This window comes from Canis lupus, chromosome 19 (genome assembly GCF_048164855.1).
Source record: "Canis lupus baileyi chromosome 19, mCanLup2.hap1, whole genome shotgun sequence".
NCBI classification, from domain to species: domain Eukaryota; kingdom Metazoa; phylum Chordata; class Mammalia; order Carnivora; family Canidae; genus Canis; species Canis lupus.
Window position 1 is genome coordinate 58,973,283 of NC_132856.1, and position 23,381 is coordinate 58,996,663.

The window sequence follows — 23,381 nt, forward strand, 5'->3', positions numbered from 1 at the left end:
GCCCCAGAGGAGCCCCAGCTGCCGCTGCCACACAGCCAGCCCTCAGCCCGGGCCCCACCAGCTGTCCCCGACCCCGCAGCCCCTGGGCCAAAGCAGCGCTTCTGCCTGGGTCCCCTGCCTACCTGACCTCAGGCCGGCCCTCTGAGCCTCAACATCTCCACCTGCGAAGTGGGGACCAGCGTCCACTGAGCGCCTGCTGCAGCCAGGCCCAGGCTGGGCGCGGGGCGGGCGCGAGGGGGGTGCAGCCGAGGCCGGGCCTGGCGGGGGCGGTGGGCTGTGGGGTGGTGGGGAGCCTGTGCAGGCCGACAGGTGCGGGGAAGGTAATAGCCTGGCCTAAGAGGCAGAGCCCCCCCCCTGCAGAGGCCCCGGGGTTTGCTCCTCCCTGGATTCCTCTCTGGCCCTCAGGGGCCTCCTCCCGGGGCCCGGCACCCCCACGGCAGCCCAACCCCAGGCAGAGAGGGAATTCGGGGCCGCTGGGTGACCGCACGTGTGGCGGCCTTCGTCAGAATGAGACACAGCAGAGAGGTCAGGGCCGCCTGGACCGGCCCCTCCCCCGGATGTGGGGACAGGGGCACAGGGGCGGGGGACAGCCAGGCCCCAGAAGGGGGGGGCACAAGGCATGGACGCGGGGGCTTGATACTTCTGAGGCCTCCATACAAATTGGAAAACGAGGCTCGCGGCCTTCCCAGGAGAGGGTCCCTGACCTCACAGGAGCCGGTTCCTCCGGGGCAGGGCCTGGGGCTGCCCCTGCTTTCAGGGAAGGGGCCGTCCCTCCGCAGTCCCCGGCACCTGCCCGGAGGCCAGGAGGCTCGGCCTCTACTTGGCTGGGTGGCTTGGGCTCCCATCCCCGTTACCCAGGGGGAAATGACCTCACCGGCCTAGGTGGTGGCACTTAGACTGGATTGCCCTGGGGGATCCCCCTGGAGCACTAGGGTTCCCCCCAGCCCCATGTCCCCTCCAGGGCATGCCCGGGGAGCACTGTCACCGAGGGGGCTGGGGCGTACCCCCAGTGGGAGGGTGCCCCCACCCCGTGGCTCTGCGGGGCTGCAGAGCTCTAGCCGTAGGGTGGAAAAGTCAATTTTCTTTTAACTTAAAAAGTTCGTGCACACACACACACACACGCACACGCACGCGCGCGCACACACAGAAAATAAAGTCCAAAAAAAAAAAAAAGAAAAGAAAGTCCAGCTTCTCAGCTAATTCCACTTCTTAAATATAAATATAAAGTAAGAACTGAAAGTCCCCCCCCACCCAGAGTAACCACTGAACCCCGGGGACGTTTCCTCCTGTGCTTTTTCGATACCTGCTTTTTTTCCTTTACAAATTCTCTCCCCCCAGAACGGTGCCTTGGGTCTCAGCCCGGCCTTCAACCCGGCCTTTGGTCTGAACGGTCCCCCGAGATGTCTTTTCTGGCTCAATACGCAGGCGAACCCCGAGGGCGGCAATCCTCGCACGCCGGTGTTGTCATCGCCTCCCGCGTCCGTCCCCTTCTGCTGGACACGGGTCACGTCCGAGCGCCCGCTGCCGCAGCCCGCCTTCTGAGGGACGTCCCTGTTTGTGCCACCGTTTTTTATTAGGTGTATAGGCGTTAGGATTGGGACTGGACGGGGGCCTTCAAGGGGGTGTGGCCGACTTCCTTTGCTGGGACACACACCCTCCGGTGGACCCCACGACACCGCAGGATATGACCCGTCTCTACTGTCCTGCCAACCAGGAGGTCGGTCTGCGTTTTCTTATTTGCATACTCGTTTGCATTTCTTTCACCTCGAGCAACATCAAGGGTCTTTTTCTCTGTCCCTTTAACTGCCCTTCGTTCGTAGTTCTTATGTGAAGAACTAATGTTCATTTCTTGGTGTGGGTTTCCTGGTTTTGTTTTTGTTTTTAAAGATTTTTAGAAATGTGGGGATCCCTGGGTGGCGCAGCGGTTTGGCGCCTGCCTTTGGCCCAGGGCGCGATCCTGGAGACCCGGGATCGAATCCCACATCGGGCTCCCGGTGCATGGAGCCTGCTTCTCCCTCTGCCTGTGTCTCTGCGTCTCTCTCTCTCTCTGTGACTATCATAAATAAATAAAAATTAAAAAAAAAAAAGAAATTAAAGATTTTTAGAAATGTATTCATGAGAGACCCGGAGAGAGGCAGAGACACAGGCAGAGGGAGAAGCAGGCTCCCTGCAGGGAGCCCAACATGGGACTGGATCCGAGGAGCCTGGGGCCATGCCCTGGGCTAAAGGCAGACGCTCAACTGCTGAGCCACCCAGGTGTCCCTATTTTTTTTTATTGATTTGTAGGAACTCTTTGTATGTGAAGGATATAAATCCTTCTGTCACAATGTTGCCATTCTTTGCTGCCCCATCCTCCCACCTCCTCTAACCTCCTCTGTGTATCTGTTCAATTCCAAAGTGTTTAGTCGTTACATAGTCAAGCATGAGGATGATTCTTCTTCTTGTACGTCTTGGCTTTGTGCCTCTTCTGCTCCTGGAGAGGGCAAGGAGGTGGAAAGGCTGGACGAGGCCTCCCAGCCTAGGAGGACAGGGAGCTCAGAGGAGCCCGAGCACCTCGCACCCTGGGCCCCGTCTCATGCGCTCCTGCCAGGCCCTTGGAGGGCAAGTTGGGGCCAGGCCTGGGCGCCCAGGAAGCAACGGGCCTCACCCCTCGGAGGGAAAGAAGCGGGGCCTGCCTCCTCCCTGGGCCTCCTGGGTGAGCACCTGCAGAATGGGCGCCACCATGGCCACCACCTCCCAGGAACCAAGTGGGACCCAGCACAGCGACCGCAGGGAAGGTGAGGTGCCAGCTGACCTGGAAGATGACTGCCCCCAGCCCTGACTTTCAGAAGGGGAAACTGAGGCCCACGCAGGGGCAGCCTCTGCCCGAGTCATACAGTCACTATGAGGGCGGGACCGGGACTTGAACCCAGGCCTGTTGGCGGAGCTGGGCCCATGGCTTCTGTGCGATCCTCCCTCTGGACACCGTCTCTTGGGCCCCAGACGTAGCCTTCAGAACAAGGAGCCCTCGGGGCGCCCGGGGGGGCTTGGCGGGTGAGCGTCTACCTGGGGCTCAGGGCGTGACCCCGGGGTCCTGGGATCGAGTCCCGCATCAGGCTCCCCTGCTCTCTCTGGGTCTCTCAGAAATAAATAAATAAAATCTTTAAAAATAAAATAAAAAGAGAACCAGGAGCAGCGCACTGCCTCTGCCCTCACCCCACCCCCGGGCCGATGAGCACCCACTGTGCGTCACACCGCGTGGAGGGCGGAAACCTTGCTCCCTGCCCTTGGGGGGGCTGGCCTGGCGAAGGGGGGTAACCAGAAACTGCAGAAGGTGAGAGGGACTGTGAGCTGGGTGGGGGTCTGGCTCCACTGGGGGCCAGGGAGGCTTCCTGGAGGGGGCGGCCCCGGCCCCCGCGCTGAGAGCTGAGAGCTGAAGGAGGACCAAGAGCCGCCGGGCACAGCGAGCACAGGGCCGGGGCGCCCCCGCCAGCCCGGGCCTTGCCGGGTCAGCGCCGCTGTGCCACCCGTGAGAGCACGTCGCCCCCCGGCTCCTGGCCGGCGGAGGGGCGCGCCCTGCCTGAGTTTCTGGAAGGGGCCCCCGGGCGCGGGTGACAGCGCTGGAGGGCAGTGTGCCAGGTGTGCAGCCTCGCCGGCCTCCCGGCGGGGCATGGCCAGGACTCAGTCTCCCCGTCTGGGCAGTGGGGTGACGGGCACTGCCTCGGGGACACAGAGGAAGGCGAGGAGAAGTGGCCGGGGCGCAGGGCTGACAAGGGCCCCCGGGCCGCCACAGGCCGAGGTCAGCGAGGCTGCCCCGTGGGTGGGCGCGTGGGCGGGTGGCGGTCGGCGGCTCCCCATGCCCTGGGCACACCCCTTCCCGGGAACCGGGACGGACAATGCCCGTGGGGAGGCACCCCGTGTTTGCACAGGCCACCCCGGAATGCGGTGGGACAGGCCCCGGGGGCCCCTGAGTCAGCACCACGGGCACCAGGCCAGGAGGGGGAGGGCCAGCCCTGGCAGGTGGCACTGGTCCTGGGGTGACCGGCACAGGGCACGTCGGGGGTCCAGGGTGGTGGGTGGGTGGGCTCCACCGCTGGAGCCCCGGGTTGGGGCTCGCCCCAGGTCAGGGCTCATTCACCTTCTCATCTCTCTCGCTGCTGCCCCTGTTGCCCCCACCCTACTGGGCGCTGGCTCCGTCCCGCGGGGCCTCATATGGGGCGGCCAGGAGCCCCCTGTGCCCCGTTCATTCCTGCCACCAGCTCTGTGATGTCCCTGCCTGGACAAGGACACAGCATGAACGTGCCCAGGCCCCGGCCCCACACCCAGCACTCACCCTGTCCCTTGGAAAGCCTCCGGCCACCCTCAGACCGATCCCCCGTCCCCCATCCCCCCTCTCCGCACCCCAGGGGCCAGCCCTGTCCCCCCACAACGTCCGTCTACCTCCACTCTTCCTGCCAGGAGCCCTCGCCCACTGGGCAGCCGTAGGGGCCCCTCCCTCTCGGGCTCCAGTCCCGCTGTGGCTCCCTAGTGCCCTCTCCTTCCAGGCCCCGCCCCACCCTCTGGCCTTGGCTCCTTCACCTTCCATTTCCCTGAGCTCCACCTCCCAGTCACCACACTTCTCGTCTGTCCCCTGGTCACCCGCGAGTGTCACTGCCCCCCAGACCCACCCCACCGAGCTCAGGGTCCTGTGGGGCCCACTCAGAGCCCTCTGGATCTCGGCCTGGTGCCCAGCAGTGGGGGGTGGGAGGCTGAGGTGCTGGCCCCTGGCTCCCAAGGACGGGGTGGGGGGCGGGGGGCCAGGGGTCAGATGGCCTCTGTTCCCCTCCCCCCTTCCTGCTACTTCCCACTGCTAGGCCTAGGGAGGGGCCAGTGGCCCCAGCTCCTGACCTGCTCTGCTCCCAGGCGGCCTGCAGCCCTGGGACACCCGGCAGCCCCAGGGCCAAACACCGGGCCCTCCCCGAAGCAGGGACGAATGAGCCCTGACCCAGCCGCCCAGCCGAGCCCCCCGCGCCCCCGTGGGGGTGTGAAGGGACCCAGGAGCCCCGGGCCCCAGAGGCAGTCGTCTGGAGACCATGAACCGTTGGTGCCGGTGATAAGGGCCCCTCCCTCCTGCCAGGGCTTCTGAAAGGCAGGGGAGCGCCCTGAGCGTGGGGGGGCAGCAGGCGGGGGCTGCACTCACACCCAAGACAACCTTCCCACTTCGGAGACAAAGGAAAACAGATGTCGGGAGGAGGGCCCCAGAGTCCCAAACTCCATCGCGCTCCTTGTCCACGGACGCCCCCGGCCTGCACACCCAGGGTGACTCTTCCGGAAGCTTCCACCCGGGGCCTATGTCCTGTGCCTTGTGCCCCCACTGCCTGGCGAGCGAGCGTCCTTGGCATGTGTTTGCCCCACAGAAACGGGGTTACCTCCCTCGGTGTGTGGGGTCCCCGGGCCGGGTACCCAGCGCACAGTAGGTGTGGCTTGTGTGGAAGGAGGAAGCAGGTGGGGGAGGCAGGGCCCCGGCTCCCGTCTGCACGGGGCCAAGCGGGCGGGCGGGCACCCACAGAACAAAGGCCGCGGGCGGGTGGGGTGGGCGGGCCTCGAGGGGCCCCTGGCACCAGCCACTGGCTGCCTGTCCCCATGCCAGGGCCTTGTGGGGCTCACCCAGGCCTCCGGGCTGGGCAGAGGTGTAAGTGTGCGGGGGCCCCCACGGGCTACTCCACCCAGTGACTCAGCCCAGGCTGGGCCTCCCCAGGGAGGACAGCGGTGGCCTGCGGGGGCCGGGAGGGCCTCCCGGCAGGTGTGAGCCCCAGGGCGCCCTGGGCCCTGGGGAGGGCCTTTGGAAGCCTCAGTTTCTTCATCTGTACAATGGGTCTCATGGCTCAGGTATGGTGACCTGATGGCCACACGTAGGGATGCCAAGGGGGCCTCTGATGGCCCATCCTGCCTCGGAGGGCGGACTTGGGGTAGGGCACAGGCACTGCATGGCCCAATGCCCAGGAGTGAGGCACATAGTAGCTGCATGGTCCCCCGCTGCAGGGAGTGCGTTGAGGGCCACTCCAGGAACGGTGACCCCAACGCCATGGTTCAGACCCCGAGCACTCTCGGGGAAGCGGGGACTGGGCAAACTACAGCCCGAGCGAGGCTGGGGGCCTGCGAGGCCTGGACCCAGGCTGGCGGGAGGCCGCAGCGGCAGGGTCAGGCCACAGGGCACCGCTGGGGACCCAGGGCACCTCTGTGCCGCCAGAGACACAGGCCCAGCAGTGGGGAGACACAAGCTGAGGGCACCGGCTCCGTGCCCATCACGGTACCTTCCACGTCCTGATGGGAAACAGGCCCAGGGCCAGTCAAGACTTTGCATGAGGTCACAGTGAGGCTGGGAGGCGGGAGGAATCCGCACCTGGACCCCAAGACCCATACCTCCCTCTCCAGGCGCGCAGCACAGGGAAATTCTCTGAGCCAGAACGGGTTGGGGTGAGGGCCAGCCTACTTTGGGGTAGCACGAGGGGCTTGTGCCTATGTTGGGTGGCCCCCGAGGCCTCCGGCCGCTCCTCGTACCCCTCACCCTGGACCACCACTCTGCTTCCTGGCCTGGGAGCAGCCCTGAACTACAGTGATTGGCGGTTTCCAGGTGTGAGTGGAAAAGCAGTCCAGGCAGAGGCCACAGCAAGGACAACGGCCTGGAGGTGAGCATGGGCCTGGCAGGTTCCAAAACAGCCGAGCCTAGTGGGTCAAGAGGACGGTGGCCTCTTCCCAGGCCTGGAAGTGAGTGTGGCTTCCTCTGCTTCCACAGGAAGCCACGAAAGATCGTGATATTTTCTCTTTTTTAAAAAATATTTTAGGGTAGCCTGGGTAGCTCAGTGGTTGAGCATCTGCCTTTGGCTCAAGGTGTGATCCTGGAGCCCCAGGATTGAATCCCACATCGGGCTCCCTGTATGGAGCCTGCTTCTCCCTCTGCCTATGCCTCTGCCTCTCTCTGTGTCTCTCAAGAATAAATAAATAAACTCTTTAAAAAAATAAATAAATAAATAAAAATAAAAAATATTTTATTTATTTATTTGAGAGACAGAGAAAAAGGGGGAGGGGGCAGAGGGAGGAGCAGACTCCCTGCAGGGAGCCCCATGCAGGACTCAATCCCAGGACCCTGAGTCCCAGGACCCCAGGATCATGACCTGAGACCCCAGAACCCTGGGATAATGACTTGAGCCCCTGAGGCCCTGGGGGGTCATGACCTGAGGCCCTGGGGACCCCAGGGGTCATGACCTGAGCTGAAGGCAGGTGCTAAACCAACCCAGCCACGCAGGCGCCCCAAGACTGTGACATTTTCATTTGTGATTTTATCCCTCCCCTTCTGTAGGGTCTGCGATCCTCCAAAGCCGGGGAGCCCCTGGATGTGGGAAGAAGTTCCGACCCAAAGGGAGACCAGGCCTCCCACAATCTAAAGGCTTGGTCCAGACTCCGCTTTACAGATGAGCAAACTGAGACTCGGGGAGGAGAAAGCAAGTCAGAGGCTCAGGGCGGCCCCCGTGTGGGCCTCTGACCCTGAAACCGAGCGGGCTTCCATCGCCCTGCCAGCAAAACGGGTGCAAACCGCGTCCTCCGGGCGCAGATGCCCGCTCTCAACGGCCAGGACCGGGACCGGCCCTAGGAACTGAGACACGACCCGGCCGGCGCGGCGGCGCGGGCGGCCACGCAAACCTGACAATAAAACCCGAAAGCCCACCCCCACCGCTGTCGCGGACTAACGCGCACGAAAGTCCCACCTCTTGCCTCGCCAGGCCGCGCCGAGGGGGCGGGGCGGGGGCGGGGCCGCGCCACGAATGGCCGGCGGGCGCGTCAATCAACGATTCGCAGCCTCCGATTGGCCACCGCCGCCCTGCCTTATCTTTCCATCTCACGATCCTTGCCCTCTTGCGTCAGCGGTGCGTGCCCGCCGTGCGTGCGCGTCCGCGCCGGAAGATAGTCCGGGGCCCGTCCCCGCGCCCCCCGCCGCCGCCCCGCCCGGGCGCCCCTGCTCCCAGGCCCCAGGCCGCGCCAGCCCGGGCCGGGCCCCTCGGGCGCGCGGGAGGACGAGCCGCGGGGCGCGGCGGGGGCCGAGCGGGACGCGGCGGAGGGATCCGCGGCGGCGCCGGGCGGGGCGCGGGGCGGGGCGGGGGCGGGGCCCGGCGGGGGCGGGGCCGCGCGCGGGGCGGGGGGCGGAACATGTCTCCCGCCGCAGGAAGATGAGGCAGCGGCGGCGGCCGCGGGCGTAGCGGGCCGGACCGACCCAGCGACGCGGCCGCAGGGCAGCGCGAGCTCGCACACGCCGCCTCCGCCAGCGCCGCGGCCGCGCACGGGCCCCTCGGGGCGGGCCGCGGGGAGGCCCGGCCGCAGCGCCGCCGCCGCCGCCCACGCGCGACCCTCGGGGCCCGGCGCGACGCCCCTTTGTCCGGGGGGGGCCGTTCATGCCGCCGCCCCCCGCGCGCTGCGGGCCGGGCCGCGCCGAGCAGGTGAGCAGCCGCCGCGGGCCCGCGGCCCCGCGCAGACCCCGCGGCCGGGACCCTGGGGCGCCGTCGGGGCGCGGGCCCGCTCGCCGTCATTGTTCTCCAACTTTCCGGCCTGGGCCGCACTTGGCGAAAGTTTGCGGCGGGCGCGGCGGGGGGCGGCGGCGGGGGCCCCGCGGGCGCCGGGCCGGGCGGGGGCGGGGAGCGGCCTTTTGTCTGGCGGGGAAGGTGCGGCGCGGCCCGCGGGCGCAGGTTGAGGCCGGGCGGGGGGGCCGGGGCGCGAACATCTGCTCCGCGTTAGCGCGGCCCGGGGCGGCGGCGGCGGCGGCGGCGGCGGCCGGGCTTCAAAGGCTCCCGGGCCGCCCGCTGCACCGGCCGCGGCGGGGCGGGGGGCGCGGGGGGGCGGGGCGGGGCGCCGTGGGCTCGGGCCCGGGCCCCGCGACACCCCCGCCCCGCGGCGGCCTCCACGCCGCCTTCGGCCGCCCCACGGAAAAGTGCGGTTTCGTGCCCCTCCACCAAGTGAGTTCCGCACGGCCTCCGGGGGCGGGGAGCCGCGGGGGGGCCGCTCGCACCCCGGCCCGGGCGGGCGAACAAAGCGGGGTCCCCCCGGGCCCGACCCCGCAGCCTCCGGGGGCGCCGCGCTCCTGGCGGGGGAGGCTCGGGGCCCCGCAGGTGACCCCCCTCCCCCGCGCGGCACCGGCGGCCCCTGGGGCGCTGCGGGGGAAACCCCGCTTCGGGGACCCCCCCCCCCCCCCCCAGCGGGAGGGTAGGGATGTTTTCAAAGTTGCTGAAAAATAATTCCCGGATACATCGTGACAATAAAACAAACTAAGGTTGTTTTTTTTTTTTTTCTTATGAGTTTTTTTTTTTTTTTTCCTGTGTTTCTTTTTCGTTGGGGGGACGTTAAGAGTGGAGGGAGCTTCGCCTGCGAGTCCCTACCCAGGGCACCCTCCCTCCCTCTCCCCCCCACCCCCCCCCCCGTTGAGAAGATTGTTTTTTAGCTTTCAATTTGGGGGTGACCTGGTTTTCACCACGCTGTGACAGCTGCTGGGGGGCGGGGGTCACAGAATTTCCCTGGGGATGGGGCCTGGGCCGCCCTCCCCCTTCCCCAGCGGGGCCAAGCCCGGGAGGGGGGATTGGGAGGGGGCGGGGGCGGGGGCGGGGGCGGGTCCTGGCGGATGGGCAGGGACCACTCCCACCCCGCATCCCGTTTAAAATTTGCAATCTGATTCCCTGGTGGTCTTGGAGGGAGTTTAGGGAAGGGATATTTGCGGACTCCTCCCCCTCCCCCCGCATTGTTCGGCCTCCCTGAGGGCTCTGGGGAGAGGTCTCCGGGGGCCCGAAGCAGGGAGTCCTGGCTGCCCTGCCCCCACTGCCGGGGTCACCGAGGGGCTCATTCTGGGAAGACCTGCGCCCTCAGGGCCGTTAGGAGCCCGGCTTTTTACTCCCCATCTGTCCACCTCTGCCAGCCACTCAGCTCTTCTTCTCCTCCTTCCTCCCCGCGTGTCCGTCCCGTCTGCAGGGCCGTTTGCAGGCCTGAGGTGCCCACCTTGGCCCCTGGAGGATGAACCAGCCGCAGAGGATGGCGCCCGTGGGCACAGACAAGGAGCTCAGCGACCTGCTGGACTTCAGCATGGTAAGCTGGGCTCACCTTCCCGGGCTCCCACCCTGCCGTGGGGTGGGCCTGCGCCCCAGGTCCCTGGGACAGGACGCCTGCCACAAGGGCCCCCCCAGCTGGGAGCCAGGCCTCAGACTTGGGCTGGAAGGGGCCTTGGGGGGCGGTGGGGGGCATGGGCTGCGGGCCTGCGGTGGCCTCGGTCTCCTGACCTGGAGGGTGGGTGCGAGCGGGGTTAGTCGTCTAGCGTGCGTGCAAAAGAAAGAAAAGGGAAAGAGGCACCCAGCGCGAAGATGAGCAGCGGGGGGCCCGAGGGTGAGCCGGAACACAGGCGGCGGTGGCGGCTAGCACTTCAGTCATTCAGCCACGTGGTGGCTGCCGTGGGGATGGTCAGGAGCGGGCGGGAGGCGGCAGGAGGCCTTGGGAGGGTGGAGGTCCCTGGGCAGCGCACACTCCGAGCTGGCGCGGGCTGCCGCTGTCACTACTGTCCTCCTCGGGGCCCCGAGAGGCCCGGCCCCCGCCTGGCTGGATGGAGCTCCTAGGACGCTGCCAGGGGCATCACGGCCCCACGGGGCTCCCTCCGGTGCTGGGAACGGGGGGCTCATCCTGAAGGACCAGGGGCCACGTTTGTCTGTCTGTGCGGTGGGCCATCTGTCCCCAGTGTCGGCGTGGTCTGTGTGTCCTCAAACTGTGCTCCCCGTGTCCGGGCGGTTCCCTTCGCCGGGAAGCCGCAGTGTCGGTGTGAAGCCGGTTGGGGGAGGGCACTCTCGGTGTGAACCTCAGCCTCCACCAGGTCGAGGCCCGGGCCACTGAGGCCTGTCGAAAACAAAAGTCCCCAAAGCGAAACGGCACTGCCGTCCTGTGGAAACACAGCCCTCGGGACAGGGGCTCGGTCCGGAAGGGCCGCGCTGGTATTTTTAAGCCCCGTTTTATTTTTGCCTCCCCGGCTGAGTAACCCGGAGCACAGCTCGGTTGTTTTTTTGTTAAACTGACAGGTCACAGACTACTGAGCCGGAACAGGCTGGGGCGGGGGCGGGGGTGGGCGCGGGTTCAGGCCGGGCCCCTTAGCCTCTCCTGTCCAGGGCCTGGGCGCCCCCGCCCCCCTCTGTCTGGTGGGTCCCACCGGCTCGTCCGTCCCCGCTGTTGACCCGCCGCCCGTTTCCCAGCCGCAGAAACGGAGGCCGAGGGGTAAGGTGCTCCCCGTGTGCCCGCAGAGTGAACCTGGAGTTGGATTCCCTTCACCCCCTCGTTACAGGGGGAGGCCTGGCTGGTGCCAGAGGCAGCCCCCCCGCCCCCCCCCGTATCCTCTTTCATCACCTCCGTCCCCTTGTCGCTGCTCCCTGCGTCCTGCCGCAGAGAACCCGTCCTGCCGCAGAGAACCCGAGTGGATCATTTTGTAAAACAGCTTGGTCTCAGACCGAGAGGAGGTCGCGGAGGGCGGTGCTGCGGGGACCGGTCCCGTGAGCAGCGGGCAGGGCGGCCGCTCCACCGAGGCGTCCGAGCTGCTCGGGCCAGGCCCTGAGCCCCCATCAGGACAGAAGCTCGTCGGGGTGCAGAGGGCACGTGGGCTCCGGGACTCGCCGGGGTGGCGCTGCAGGCCGGTGCTTGCCTGGGGCGCTTCCCCGGGGCCGCGGCTGGCCGACCCCACTGGGCGCTCGCTCCCCTGCAGAGGCACCTCTCTGTGTGCCCACGATGCCCTTGTGCGCTTGGGGTTTGGGGTCCTGTGGGGTCGGGTCCTGAGTCCATGTCACAGAGGGGAAGACTGAGGGCCTGAGGACGAGGGGCAGTGACAGGGCTGACGTGGCCCGGTGTCCCTGGTGGCAGGTGCCACGTCAGCACGGCCCTTGGTATCTTAGAGGACAAAACCCAGGCTTGAGATGGGGCCCGCACACCCCCAGGCCTGGCGTCCTGTTGGTTCTGGTCATGGTTCAGGCCACCACCCTTCCCCCCAGTGCAGGCCTCAGTTTCCCCGGTGGGACCAGACCCTAACTGGGAGCCCGGGGCCTTGGGGAGGCTGGGCCAGTTGAGTGAGCGCAGCCACGCCCCTGAGAGGGTGCAGACCCAGTGCGAACCTGCTTCCGGCCGGGCTGCGCCCCTCCCATGAGCCCCTGCGCCTGCCCGGCCAGGTGAGCCTGGGGCCTCCATTTCCCTCCTGTGGACGGGTCCGTGGGCGCAGGGCCCCACATCCTGGGTCTCCCGGGGCTTGCCCGTGGGCCCCATGCCCCACCTCCTGGCAGCCACCCGGAGCCCCCCGCCCCGAGTCCGGGCTCCAGATGGGACCCGTAGCGTGGACCGTGGGGCGGGGGGGGGGCGTGTGTGCTTCCGTGTGGCTGCGGGGCTTGTTGATGTTCGGTTTCCCGGCTCGGGCCGCTAAGCTGCTTAATCCCGAGGGACTTAATACGGTGGGTTTGGGTAAACTGGGGCGGGGGTGGGGGGCACCCTTTCCCAGGTCCCTCCAGCTTCCTGTCCTTCTGGGCCTCAGTGCCTCCCGAGGGCAGGTGTGACGAGGACCCCGGGGGGGACACTGACCAGGTCACGGCCCTCCTCCCCCCATGCCCGCCACTCAGCGCCGGGGCTCGGGCCAGAGGCGGTTCTCGCAGCGGATTCGCTGCTGCGGCCCCGGGAGCGTAAATGTTCCCTAAAGCTGAGGGATACGCGGAACTGCGTCGTTTCCAAGAGCAGGTAAACGGTCTTCGGCGCGGGAGTCGGTTACTCTGGCTCCGAAACGGCAGTTATTTTCTAGTCTTGTTTTTGAAGTAAACTCTGCTCGAGTGGGGCTCGAACTCGTGACCAAGATCCAGAGTCGCACGCTGCGTGGTGGCCAGCCGGCATCTCCACGCGGGGTTTTGAGTTGTGCCCGATTTCCTGTTGCTGGCAGCAGGCTGTTTCCGGGGTCTCCGGGGGGCTGGGAGCCGCAGGCGGGGCCCGTCCTGGCACGCGCGCCCAGCTTCTCTCTCTCTCCCCACAGATGTTCCCGCTGCCGGTGGCCAACGGCAAGGGCCGGCCCGCCTCCCTGGCTGGCGCCCAGTTTGGAGGCTCAGGTAGGATCGTGGGGTGCGGGTGTGGTGGGCTGGGCGGCCGGGGTGGGGCTGGGGCTGTGGGCTCCAGCATGAGGGGAAGCTGAGAGCCGGGGGTGCTAGCACCCAGGCCTCCTGACTTGGGCCTACTTGCATGTTGGGGAGAGGCCCAGCTGCTGGCTGGTTTTACTTCCGGTGTGTAGTATGTGCCTGCTGTATACGGGACCGGCGCCGGGCTGACGGAGCATCCTGCTGAGCACCCAGGGTTATTCTGGGCCCTGCGATTTTCAGCATTCATTCTAGGAATAGCTCTGGCAAACTTGGATGAATCGGCCCCCACTATCGGGCACGAGGGGTCCAAGACACGGCAGGGGGAGCACAGACCGTTTCTTCCTGCTGAACGGCCTAGCACAGGGCCCAGGCTGCACAGCAGCAGGGGGGAACGCTGCCACAGAGCCAAGGGAGTTGGGGGCCAACTCCGAGGAAATGCTGTTTGAGCAGAGCCTTGAGGGGGGTTCAAGGCAGTGGGCATAGCCCGTGCAAAGGTCCTGGGGCAGAACCGGGCCTGGTGTGTGGGAAGAAGAGCAAGGAGGCCTGTGTGCCCAGAGCAGAGTGAGTGAGAGAGAGGAGAGGGCAGAGAGGGGACAGGGCAGTGCTACAGGGCCTTAGGGTGTCTGGAAGGTTTGGGCTTTTATCCCAGGGAGCTGGGAGCCCTGCAGGGCTGTGGGCAGAGAGGACTGCCCTGGGTACTTCGGGGAGCCCACCCTGGTTGTGGGTGGGATTGGGGGAGCCCAGGACCTCCTGCCACCCTGTGGATCCCGCATCTCTTTGGGGTCTCAGTATCGGGCGTGTGGTGTTCCAGGACCCTGGGATTCAGAACAGACGGTTCTTTCTCAGAGCTGTCTGCGGGTGCCGCTGGGGGTGTCCAGTGGGCTCTGGGGGGGGGTTCAGGGTGGGTTGTGCTTGGGCACCGCCGCAGGGGAGGGACGTTGTATCATGTCCGTCCCCCCACGCCGGCCTTCCCCTCCGCCTGAGGAAGTGGCCGCAGGGCTGGACAGTCCTGCCCGAGCTGTGGAAATCCCCACAGGCCTGGCCCTCCCCCTGGAAACGTCTCCCAGGAGCTGGGGTGCGAGCTTTTGGCTGCATCGGGCAGAGGGTCGGGCCATGGGGGTCTCTACCCCGGGACTCTGTCTTCCTGCAGGGTCCGCCTGGGCGGTGGCCCCAAAGACTAAAGCCATGGCTCCTGGGGAGGGGCCCTCCAAGTTGCCCCACGTCTGGCCCTGCCCGGGGCCTTTGGCTGGGGACAGCTCGTCTTATCGTTCCCCACCCCCCCCAACGTCAGGCTGCATTTTCTTAGGAGGGACGGGGTGTGGTGGTTCCTGGGAGACCCCCCTGGTGTGCCGCTGGGGACCACCAACCAGGTCCAGTTTAAGCCGTCAACCCCCCGCCTGAGCACAAGGGCCCTCCCTCGCTGCCCCACAGGCACCAGATCCCGTGTCACCTGTGCCAAGTAGTGTGACCGGGAGCCTCCATTTCTTCATTCATAAAGGGTGCTTGCCCGTGGCCGGATGATTCAGCGAGTCTGGGGGTGTGTGTACTGCTCAGCTGGAGGCGTGGGGGCGTCTTGGGGGAGCCCTCCTGGCCCTGCCTGAGCCCAGCGTCAGGCCTGGGAGCCTCGGGCCCTGGGCTTGGGCCCTGATGGCTTCTCCCTCCTGGGCCCAGTCACCCCTTCCCGAGCAGGCCGGTCATCCTCCTTGGGGTCGCATGTGCTCACGGGGGTCCCCGCCAGCCTGGCGCCCCTCCAGGGTCTGGTGGCTGTTCATGGTCGGCTCTTCCTCCCCGTGGGTCGCAGGGGGCCCTTCCTGTTAGAAAGTCAGCAGCCCACTGCGTGGCCGGCTGCTCCCAGCGCGGGCGACCCTGCCTGGGGTCCGGAGGTTGGCAGCCCGGCTGCTTCGGACGCTGGGGCGCGGGGAGGTGGAAGCCCCGGAGCCGGAGGGTCTGCTTGGTGTCTGCGTCGGGGCCGCACACAGGGAGAAAGCTTTCTGGTCCCTCCCTCTTGGGCGACCTCGAGGCACAGGGTCACGTAACTGCATCGTCTGTAGTCACCGCGGGGTCTGAGGCCACCAGGACTCCGGGCAGAGCCTGCGGGCCTGCCAGAGGGGCCTCTCCTGGGGGTCCTTTCTGAGCAGCTTTCCCCGTGGTGCCCGGGGTCTCTGCGGGGCCTGTCTGCCCCGGCGTCGGGCGGGTTCGTCACGCGGGGCTGGGCTCTGGTGAGCATCCCTCCGGCCGGCCCCTTGGCCAGCACAGGTCTTCACACCTGTCCTCCCGCTGGAGCGGTGACAAGGTTATGCCGTTTCAGGGCCGTTTGCATCACTGACAACGGGTGATCTGTGTTCAAAAGATTATTGGTCATGAGTTTCTTTTTGATGAATTTTGTGTCATTATTTTGAGCCTCACTCATTTCTCCCTTTTTGTGGGATTGATGGACTTTTGCCGCATCATTGCAGATTGACAGGAAGTTGCAAAGACCTGTAGGGAGAGGTCAGGTCCCCTGCCCCCAGCAGTGACCTCCTGCCTGCCCCTAGCATGGGAGCCGCCCTGGTACCTTCCAGACGTGGTTCAGATCTCTCTGTGCTCGTGTCTGCGTACGTGCGCATGGGGCTTCCACGCAGTCTCATCCCACGTGGAGTGCCGTTAACCGCCACAGTCCAGATGCAGAACTGCTGGCACCCCCGCCCCCCCAACCCTGGCGGCTACCGACTTGCTGATCTCCAGCTCAACGGTTTTGTCTTGTCAAGAATGTGTGCAGCCACGTGGCGTGTACCCTTGTGAGACTGGCTTTCCTCGCTGAGAATTCCCCGGAGCCCGTGCGTGTGGGTTGTTGGCTGTGTCCGCGGCTGCCTACTGAGTTTAACGACAGCAGTAATGCTACGTATCAACCGTGATTTACGTTGATGGTTCTTGAGCACGTGTTCCAGGCACCAAACCGGGATTGTTTGAGTCTTCAGTCCTCACAGGTTGGGGAAAGAAGCAAGATTATTGTTGCACTTCTGGTGAGGTTCGTATCCATCCCAAGTCACCCCCAGCATGGCTGCCTGCGGCGTCCTTTACTCCTGTCCTGTGTTGCTCTTCTTGATTTGCAAGAGCTCTTCACATAGGAAGGATGTTACTAGTCTTTCGTGGTCTGTGTTGCAGGTTTTTTTTTTCTTTTTTAAATTTTTATTGATTTATGATAATCACAGAGAGAGAGAGAGAGAGAGAGGCAGAGACACAGGCAGAGGGAGAAGCAGGCTCCATGCACCGGGAGCCCGACGTGGGATTCGATCCTGGGTCTTCAGGATCGCGCCCTGGGCCAAAGGCAGGCGCCAAACCGCTGCGCCACCCAGGGTTTATCCTAACTTTGTTTGTAACTTGTTAACGATGGAGATTTTTAATCGGTCTTGTAGTGTTTTACTGATTAAATTTTTATGGTGTCACATTTTTTTGTTTATGGCGTTCCAGCCTTGGTGCCATTTCTGAAAAATCTTTAGGAATCAAATCCTCACTCAGCAGTGAGTGTGGCTGTGAGCGTCACGAATGCACCTGCTCCTTGTTAGTTCAGGCTGAGGAGAGAGGAGCGTACGGCACAAGATGCAGGAGGGCGGAGGAGCGAGGAGCACACGACGGGAGGCCTTGGCACAGCAGAGACACGAGAGATAAGATAAGTGGGAGGCAGACAACCTCACCTGGGAAACGATAGTGTGCGCACGACGGCTCCCCGGCCCTGCAGCTGACGGCTGACGGCGGGGCTGGGCCGGGGCCTGCAGGAAGTGCCCCCGGTGACTCCGGGGCACGCCTGCCCTCCGCAGAAGCACGTGGCCGGACACACCCCCTCTAGGGAAGCACACGCATGTGGGTCACAGTGAAAACAGGAGTAAGACAGACTCGGGTGTGAACTGTGCTGTGTGAGAAGAGGGCGGTAAAACCGGGACAGAGTAGAACAAAGTAGGAAGCCTGATGGAGCGGAGGGAAGCCAGCGCGCATGCGGGCACGGGCACGGCCTGCAGGGTGCCTGGAGCTGTGGGCCGAGGGGACGTGGGAGCCCCCGGGGACAGGCCTCCTGCTCTGAAGGGCGCCTCCCGGGGGACAGGCAGCTGGGACCTCGCACCCTGCTGTTGCCTTTCCATCTGTTCCTGCCCCGGTGCCCCCCCGTGGCCGTTTGTGGTGTGTCGGGGTCCCGCCCCTCCTGTGCCTTCGCAGGGCCCCCCACGTGTTCACACCCGCAGGTTTGGTGTCGTGATCATGGGGACAATCCCGCGTGTCTCTGCCCCGAAGGGAAAACCTGTTGGGGTTTGCTGCAGTGTCCACTTGGCAGCTGACTGGGGAGGAACTGTCCGTCTCCACTGCAGTTTCCTGAGGTCAGAATCCGGTTTCTCCCGCGTCTGTTGAGGTTCTCTTTTAACCCGAATAGCTTTGAGGAGAAACCCTGGAAACTGAAGTACGAGTCGTGTGCTGGGGGTGCCCTAGGGCCTCGAGGAGCCTCCGTGCTGTGCTCTGGAGGCCGTCGCCGCCCCGCCCGCTGCTTGGCTCCTCCTGACGTCCCTTCACTGTTGCGCCCTTCCTGGGTGTGCTTCTGTAGCTGACCCGTGCGGCCGTCCCCGCGCAGGCCCCTTTGGCCCTTGCACAGCCATCGGTGTTGCCAGAAGCAAGCACCCCGCATATGCTCTTGGGCTTGAGGGCAGGACCATGCTTCAGGGGGGCGGGGGGCGCCTGGAGGTAGGTCCTCCTGTCGGGTGGCTTCCCTCTGGTCCCAGCTGGCGTCCACAGCAAGTGTGCTCTTGCTGTCCTCTCCACGTCCTGGCACTGTCCCCGGGCGCGTCCTCCCGCAGGACATGCCTCTCGCCCGGTGTGGTCTGCCCCCTGCACGCCATCCGTGGCCTGGGTCCTGTGGGCCGGGGGCTTCTGTGGGTCCCTGGGCAGTGCTCCTGACCCCACCTCCCGGGAACAGGCTCTGAGGAGCGAGGAGCAGGACGTCCCTGGCGCGGGGACCGGCCCGCCACCCTGTTACCCTTCGTGCCCTCTTCTGCAGGGATTCCGGTTGCCGTTTCGTCTGTGCCTCTGGTCAACGCCGTGTTTTCCTAGATGTGGTAACGTGGCTGGGGTGCATGCTCGTGGTCCCTGAGCCACAGGTGGCACGGTGCACGCTCAGCTCCACGTCCTGTTCTCTGACTCGGCTGCCTCTGAGCCCCTCTGTCGATCTTCGTGTGGGGAACACGCTTCCTGGCCAAACTGGCGTCCGTCCGTCGAACGGCTCTGCTCCTCCCTTCTCCAAACCTGTGGTTGGTTGGTGTTTGGTGTTGGACCGAGGGCCGGCGCACCGGTGTCCTCCTGTTTGGGGCCTGCTGTGCGGGTCACGCTTTTCCTTTGGAGCTGTGTTGTTCGCTGGGGCCTGGTGGCTGCAGTAATGTGGTTTTCTGTTAGTTTTGAGAGACATTTGGTACTTTCTGTTAAAAAACGTTTCTGTCGAGTCTCCAATTCCTTTGGAGATTTCTGGGCTGGGGGCGAGCGCCTGTGACCTGCGTCATTTCAAGGTCATCAGTACAGAGTCGGTGCGCGGCTGGAGCCCTGGCCCTGCTGGGAAGACCCAGAGCCTGCCGCCCTGGTGGGGGGCCTGCTGTTGTCGCACATGTGTCCTCGCTCAGCGGGACGTGCAGCCGTGACGTCTGTGTCCTGTGTCAGCAGGAGCAGCGCCCCATCTCCACAAGCGTGTGCAGGGGCCCCGGGCTCGTGGAGCTCAGGGCAGGGGGGTGTCCCTCCCAGTCCAGCCCGTCATCCGTGAGAGCGTGGCCGTCGGCCTGGGCCTGGGATGCGGGCCTTCCCACCCCTTCTCACCGGGTTGCCTGGTGTGTGCGTGAGGCCGCCGAGGCGCTGGGCCGGAGCTGTGCGTGTGCCTTCCCTGGGTGAGCTCTGCGGGGGGTGGTTTTCAGGCTGGGGGGTAATGGGGCAGGAGCCTCCTGCTTCCACCTGGGGGTCAGACCCGAGTCCTGCAGGTGGTGCGGGGATGCGCCCGTCCGCCTGCTGAGGGGCGTACATAGACCACCCCTTGCAGGACACAGGGTTTGTCTTCATGACAATCTGCGCCCATCGGTTGGTGCGTCCACCCCGTGGCCACAGAGGGGCCCTGAGCAGGTGACCTTGCCTCTCTCCGCCACTGCTCCCTCGTCTGCAGAGCCAGGAGGGCTGCTGCTGGAAGGACTCGGGGAGGGCGGCTCGCCAGCCTCCCTGCTCTGGCTCCGCGTCTGGGCTCCGTGGCGGCCACCCACGCCCCGCGGTCTGCAGCGCCCTCCTGTTGAGGCAGCTGTGCGCCCAGCACGGCCCGCCCGCCTCCCTTCTCCCTCCTGGCCGAGCAGCGCGGGGCTATGTGCGCCCTCGCCCGGCCTGGACAGTCAGGAGCACGTGTGCGCACGTTTCCTGTTCTGTTCCCTCCTTTTTTTTTTTTTTAAGATTTTATTTATTTATTCGTGAGAGACAGAGATGGGGAGGGAGAGGGAGGGAGAGAGAGAGACAGGCAGAGGGAGAAGCAGGCTCCATGCAGGGAGCCCGACGTGGGACTCGATCCCGGAATTCCAGGATCACGCCCTGGGCCTAAGGCAGGCACCAAACTGCTGAGCCACCTGGGGATCCTCCTGTATGTATGTATGTATGTATGTATGTATTTATTTATTTATTTATTTATGATAGTCACAGAGAGAGAGAGAGAAAGAGGCAGAGAGAGACACAGGCAGAGGGAGAAGCAGGCTCCATGCACCAGGAGCCCGACGTGGGATTCGATCCCGGGTCTCCGGGATCGCGCCCTGGGACAAAGGCAGGCGCCAAAACGCTGAGCCACCCAGGGATCCCTGTTTTTTTTTTTGTTTTTTTTTTTAATTTTTATTTATTTACTTATGATAGTCACAGAGAGAGAGAGAGAGAGGCAGAGACACAGGCAGAGGGAGAAGCAAGCTCCATGCATCGGGAGCCTGATATGGGGATTCGATCCCGGGTCTCCAGGATCGCGCCCTGGGCCAAAGGCAGGCGCCAAACCGCTGCGCCACCCAGGGATCCCTTTTTTTTTTTTTTTTTAAATATTTTATGTACATGGAGGGAGAGAGCGTGGGAGCAGCAGGCAGAGGGAGAGAGACCAGACTCCCCGCGGAGCAGGGGGCCCGATGCAGGCCACATCCCAGGATCCCGGGAGCACGACCCCAGCCGGTGCTGGCGGAGCGCCCTGGGTGTCCCCCTGGTGCCCTTGGCGGCCACCGCTCAAACGTGCAGTCCGCTCTGCCCGCTTGGAGTGAGGCTGGGTCCCGCCGTGTGTGGCCTCGGGGCCCTGTCCCTCCGGCCCGAGCGCCCTTCCTGTGGGTTGCTGCCCTTCGCCGTCTCCTGTGGGTTTGTGGGCTCCGCTCTGCGTGCTTTGCCGTCTTCTCGCTGTTTTCTCTCCAGTCTTTCCTCCAGCAGCGCCGCTCGCTCCGTGATCTCTGAGGGCACCTGGGGCTGCTGCCTCCAGTCCCCTGTTTGCGGGAGGAACCATCCGTCTCTGGTGTCCCACGCATGTCTGTATTCCGTTCCCTGCAGGGGCCCCAGCCTGGCTTCTGAGCTCATTGGGGGCAGGTTGCCCCACCCCGACTCAGGACCACACGGGTCCCCTGGAGCCTGAAGTGGGCTGAAGCACTTGGGTCACGGATCTGAAGTTCACGGGGGAGGGGAGGGCACCTCTGTAGCTGCGGGGGCCCAGTTCTCTGTGGGTTAGCATGTCTTTGTGGGACCCTCCTGAGGCCTCTGCCGCGGGGAAGCCCCTGGGGCTGTGGGTCGTTGCTCCGGGGGCCCGGGGGGTTGGGCTGGGAGGAAAGCCCCCGGTTTGGAGGTCCTCTTGCTCTTAGGGTGGGTGTGGCCTCTGCTCATTTCCTCTCCTGCCTGCGATCTGCTGGCTCACGGGTCTTGCCGGGCCCCCCAGGCTCGGGTGGACGCCGCCTGGGCTCCGGGCCCTCGGCCTGTCCTGGCCATGGCCAGCCATGGAGAACTTACTGAGATTTGAAGTTATGCACATTGGGAAGGGAAGCATTCTTGCGTGTGAACAGAGGGCACAGGAGGACAGCAGAGAGGCAGGAACACGGGCCGAGTGAGCCAGGTTCCGGGCACGGCCTGCCATGCCCCTTGCAGCTTCCCTCCTAATTTCGAAATGATACAGGAATTTAAAAGTTGACTCCCAGGGACCTGGGATTGGGAGGCTCAGTAGGTTGAGCATCTGACCCTTGGTTTTGGTTCAGGTCGTGTTCTCAGGACCGAGGGATTGAGCCCCACGTCAGGCTCCACATTCAGCGTGTTGTCGGCTCAAGGCTCTCCCCTACCCCAAATAAATAAATCTTAAAGGAAAATGTTGCCCCCCCCAATCCTGGAAGAGAGGCCTCCCCTGGCTTGTGGGAGTCCACAGGCCCAGCCGAGGAAGGGTTGCCCCGAAAAGCAAACTGGTGTCGCTCTTTCCCCTCCACAAGCCCCTCAGTGTCGCACACAGGTGGGGCTGGCTGACCCGCCCCCTGGATTTGGGGGGATTTTAACTGAGAGGGAAGGGCCAGAGGGAGAGCTCTGTGTCCCACTGGCCTCCTGAAGGTCTGCAAGAAGAGAGACCTCTGAGCACTCGCTGGGGAGTCGTTCCCAGACATCGTCAACGTGTTTTAGATGCAGTTGCGGCGCCTGAAGTGATGGTTTTGTTGTTACTATTTCGGTCTCTGGGTTGTGGGGTCATGGTGTCCAGCACCGCGGCTGCAAGCCACACGTGGTCACCCACGCTTACGTGTTTTAAAGATCCCACAGGATTGGAAGTACCTTCCATCAGTCATGCCGGCCCCACTTAGAGACCGAGCAGCCCTGCGTGACAGGGTCGGGCGGGGGGACCGGATGGGTGCCGTGGGGCTCCTGGACACAGGCCCGGGAGGATCCAGCCCTGGTCAAGGGGGCCTCCCAGCCCAGCCCCAAGCCCCCAGGTCTTCAGGCAAGGGCCAGCTGGGACCAGGGACCAGGCTTGGGTGGTGCCCCCCACTCTGCGGTGTCCCTGCTTCTCTGTCACAGCAGCCTGGGCCAGTGGGTGGCTTGTTCCCCCTCAGTGGCCCTGGAGCTCCGTGGCGTGGGCCCTGGCAGGGCACCCTCTACCCACACTGTCCTGGCCGCCGCCGCCATCACTGCCAGCAGGAAACACGCAGCCTTTCTTGAAAAAAGGCCCAGAAAGATTACATCCCGACGGCAATGCTTTATTCTATTTGTACATTTTAATTAGAACATGAATATGGAATGTGAATATTCTGTATGAATATTCATAGTGGTTATTAAAATGTACCATTAATCGGTGGGGGGGTTAATAACCGGTGGTGGAGTGACGGGGGAGGGGCCGTCTCTATTTTTGACATCTTGAGAAGAGGGGAGGCCAGGGGCTGGTGCGGGCTTCCTCCCCATGGGCCGCGGCAGACCTGGTTGCATCTGCTGGGAACTTGGGAGCCCCCGTGGGTGGGAGTCCCCAGGCCCCGGGGTGCCCTTCATGCCACCAGGCCCTGCAGGGGTTGGGCTGCAGGTGCCCAGTTGGAGTCGTCCTCAGACCTGGTCTGCTGTGCTTATGCGACGTGGCTTCCCCGTGGCACTGCCAGGGGTGAACTGTGGATGGCCACGGGGTGGGGGCTGCTCCAGAAGAGGCAGCAGGCATGTGGGTATAGGGGAGGCTGAGGCTTGGGCTGCAGGTACCGTGCGCAGGGTCACTCGTGCCTCACCGGCCTCTCTGTTTTCTGTGCACATGCCCCAAACCTGGTGGCAAATACTGCATAGATCCCGGGACCACAGGAGCCCCTGCTGGGGTCATGGCCCCCCCCCAGCTCTAGCAAAGGCAGCCCCCCACTGCAATCACGTTGGAAATTTTTGATTAGAAAATAAAATCTAAATGTGATGTATGAATATGCATTAGGGTGAGGGATTAATATGCGCCGTTATGCAAATCAGGCAGCAATTAAACACTAGTTTGGGGGGATGATGATTAACACAAAGGCATCGTAACAGTATGAAATTTGAATGAAGTTTCTGGTAAAGCTGAGTGGGGGAGGGCGGGTGGGCTGGCCGCCTCCCCAGAGTCCCGCTGGTGGGGTCGCACTGCGGGCTGGCGCGGGTCCCTCCAGCCCATCCCTCCCCGGCCTGACCCTGACGCGGGCCGTGTTCATCCCCTGTCCGCGGAGGATGGAAACAGGACCCAGGCGTGGCGCTGGGGCCCTCGGGGGGCCGGGGTCTGCTCCGCAGGTGTCAGGCCGTGTG

General features: G+C 64.7%; 1 protein-coding gene and 1 long non-coding RNA gene across 16 annotated transcripts in view; both read left to right on the forward strand.

Moving 5' to 3' along the window:
* Positions 1 to 4,865: 4,865 nt before the first annotated feature.
* LOC140611171 (uncharacterized) lies at positions 4,866 to 7,683 on the forward strand. Its single transcript, XR_012012504.1, has 2 exons — positions 4,866 to 5,435; positions 7,319 to 7,683. It is a non-coding gene; the product is annotated as an uncharacterized lncRNA (long non-coding RNA).
* Positions 7,684 to 8,317: 634 nt separating this feature from the next.
* TCF3 (transcription factor 3) overlaps positions 8,318 to 23,381 on the forward strand; it is a 30,337-nt gene continuing 15,273 nt past the window's right edge. For 12 of the 15 annotated variants that reach the window (XM_072788028.1, XM_072788029.1, XM_072788021.1 and 9 more), the window contains exons 1-3: positions 8,318 to 8,450; positions 9,967 to 10,080; positions 13,028 to 13,100. In XM_072788028.1, the coding sequence (XP_072644129.1) occupies positions 10,009 to 10,080; positions 13,028 to 13,100 (145 nt within the window). In that variant the 5' untranslated portion in view covers positions 8,318 to 8,450; positions 9,967 to 10,008. The remainder of the gene's footprint in view (positions 8,451 to 9,966; positions 10,081 to 13,027; positions 13,101 to 23,381) is intronic. The other 3 variants (XM_072788019.1, XM_072788035.1, XM_072788034.1) reach the window with 1 other exon arrangement.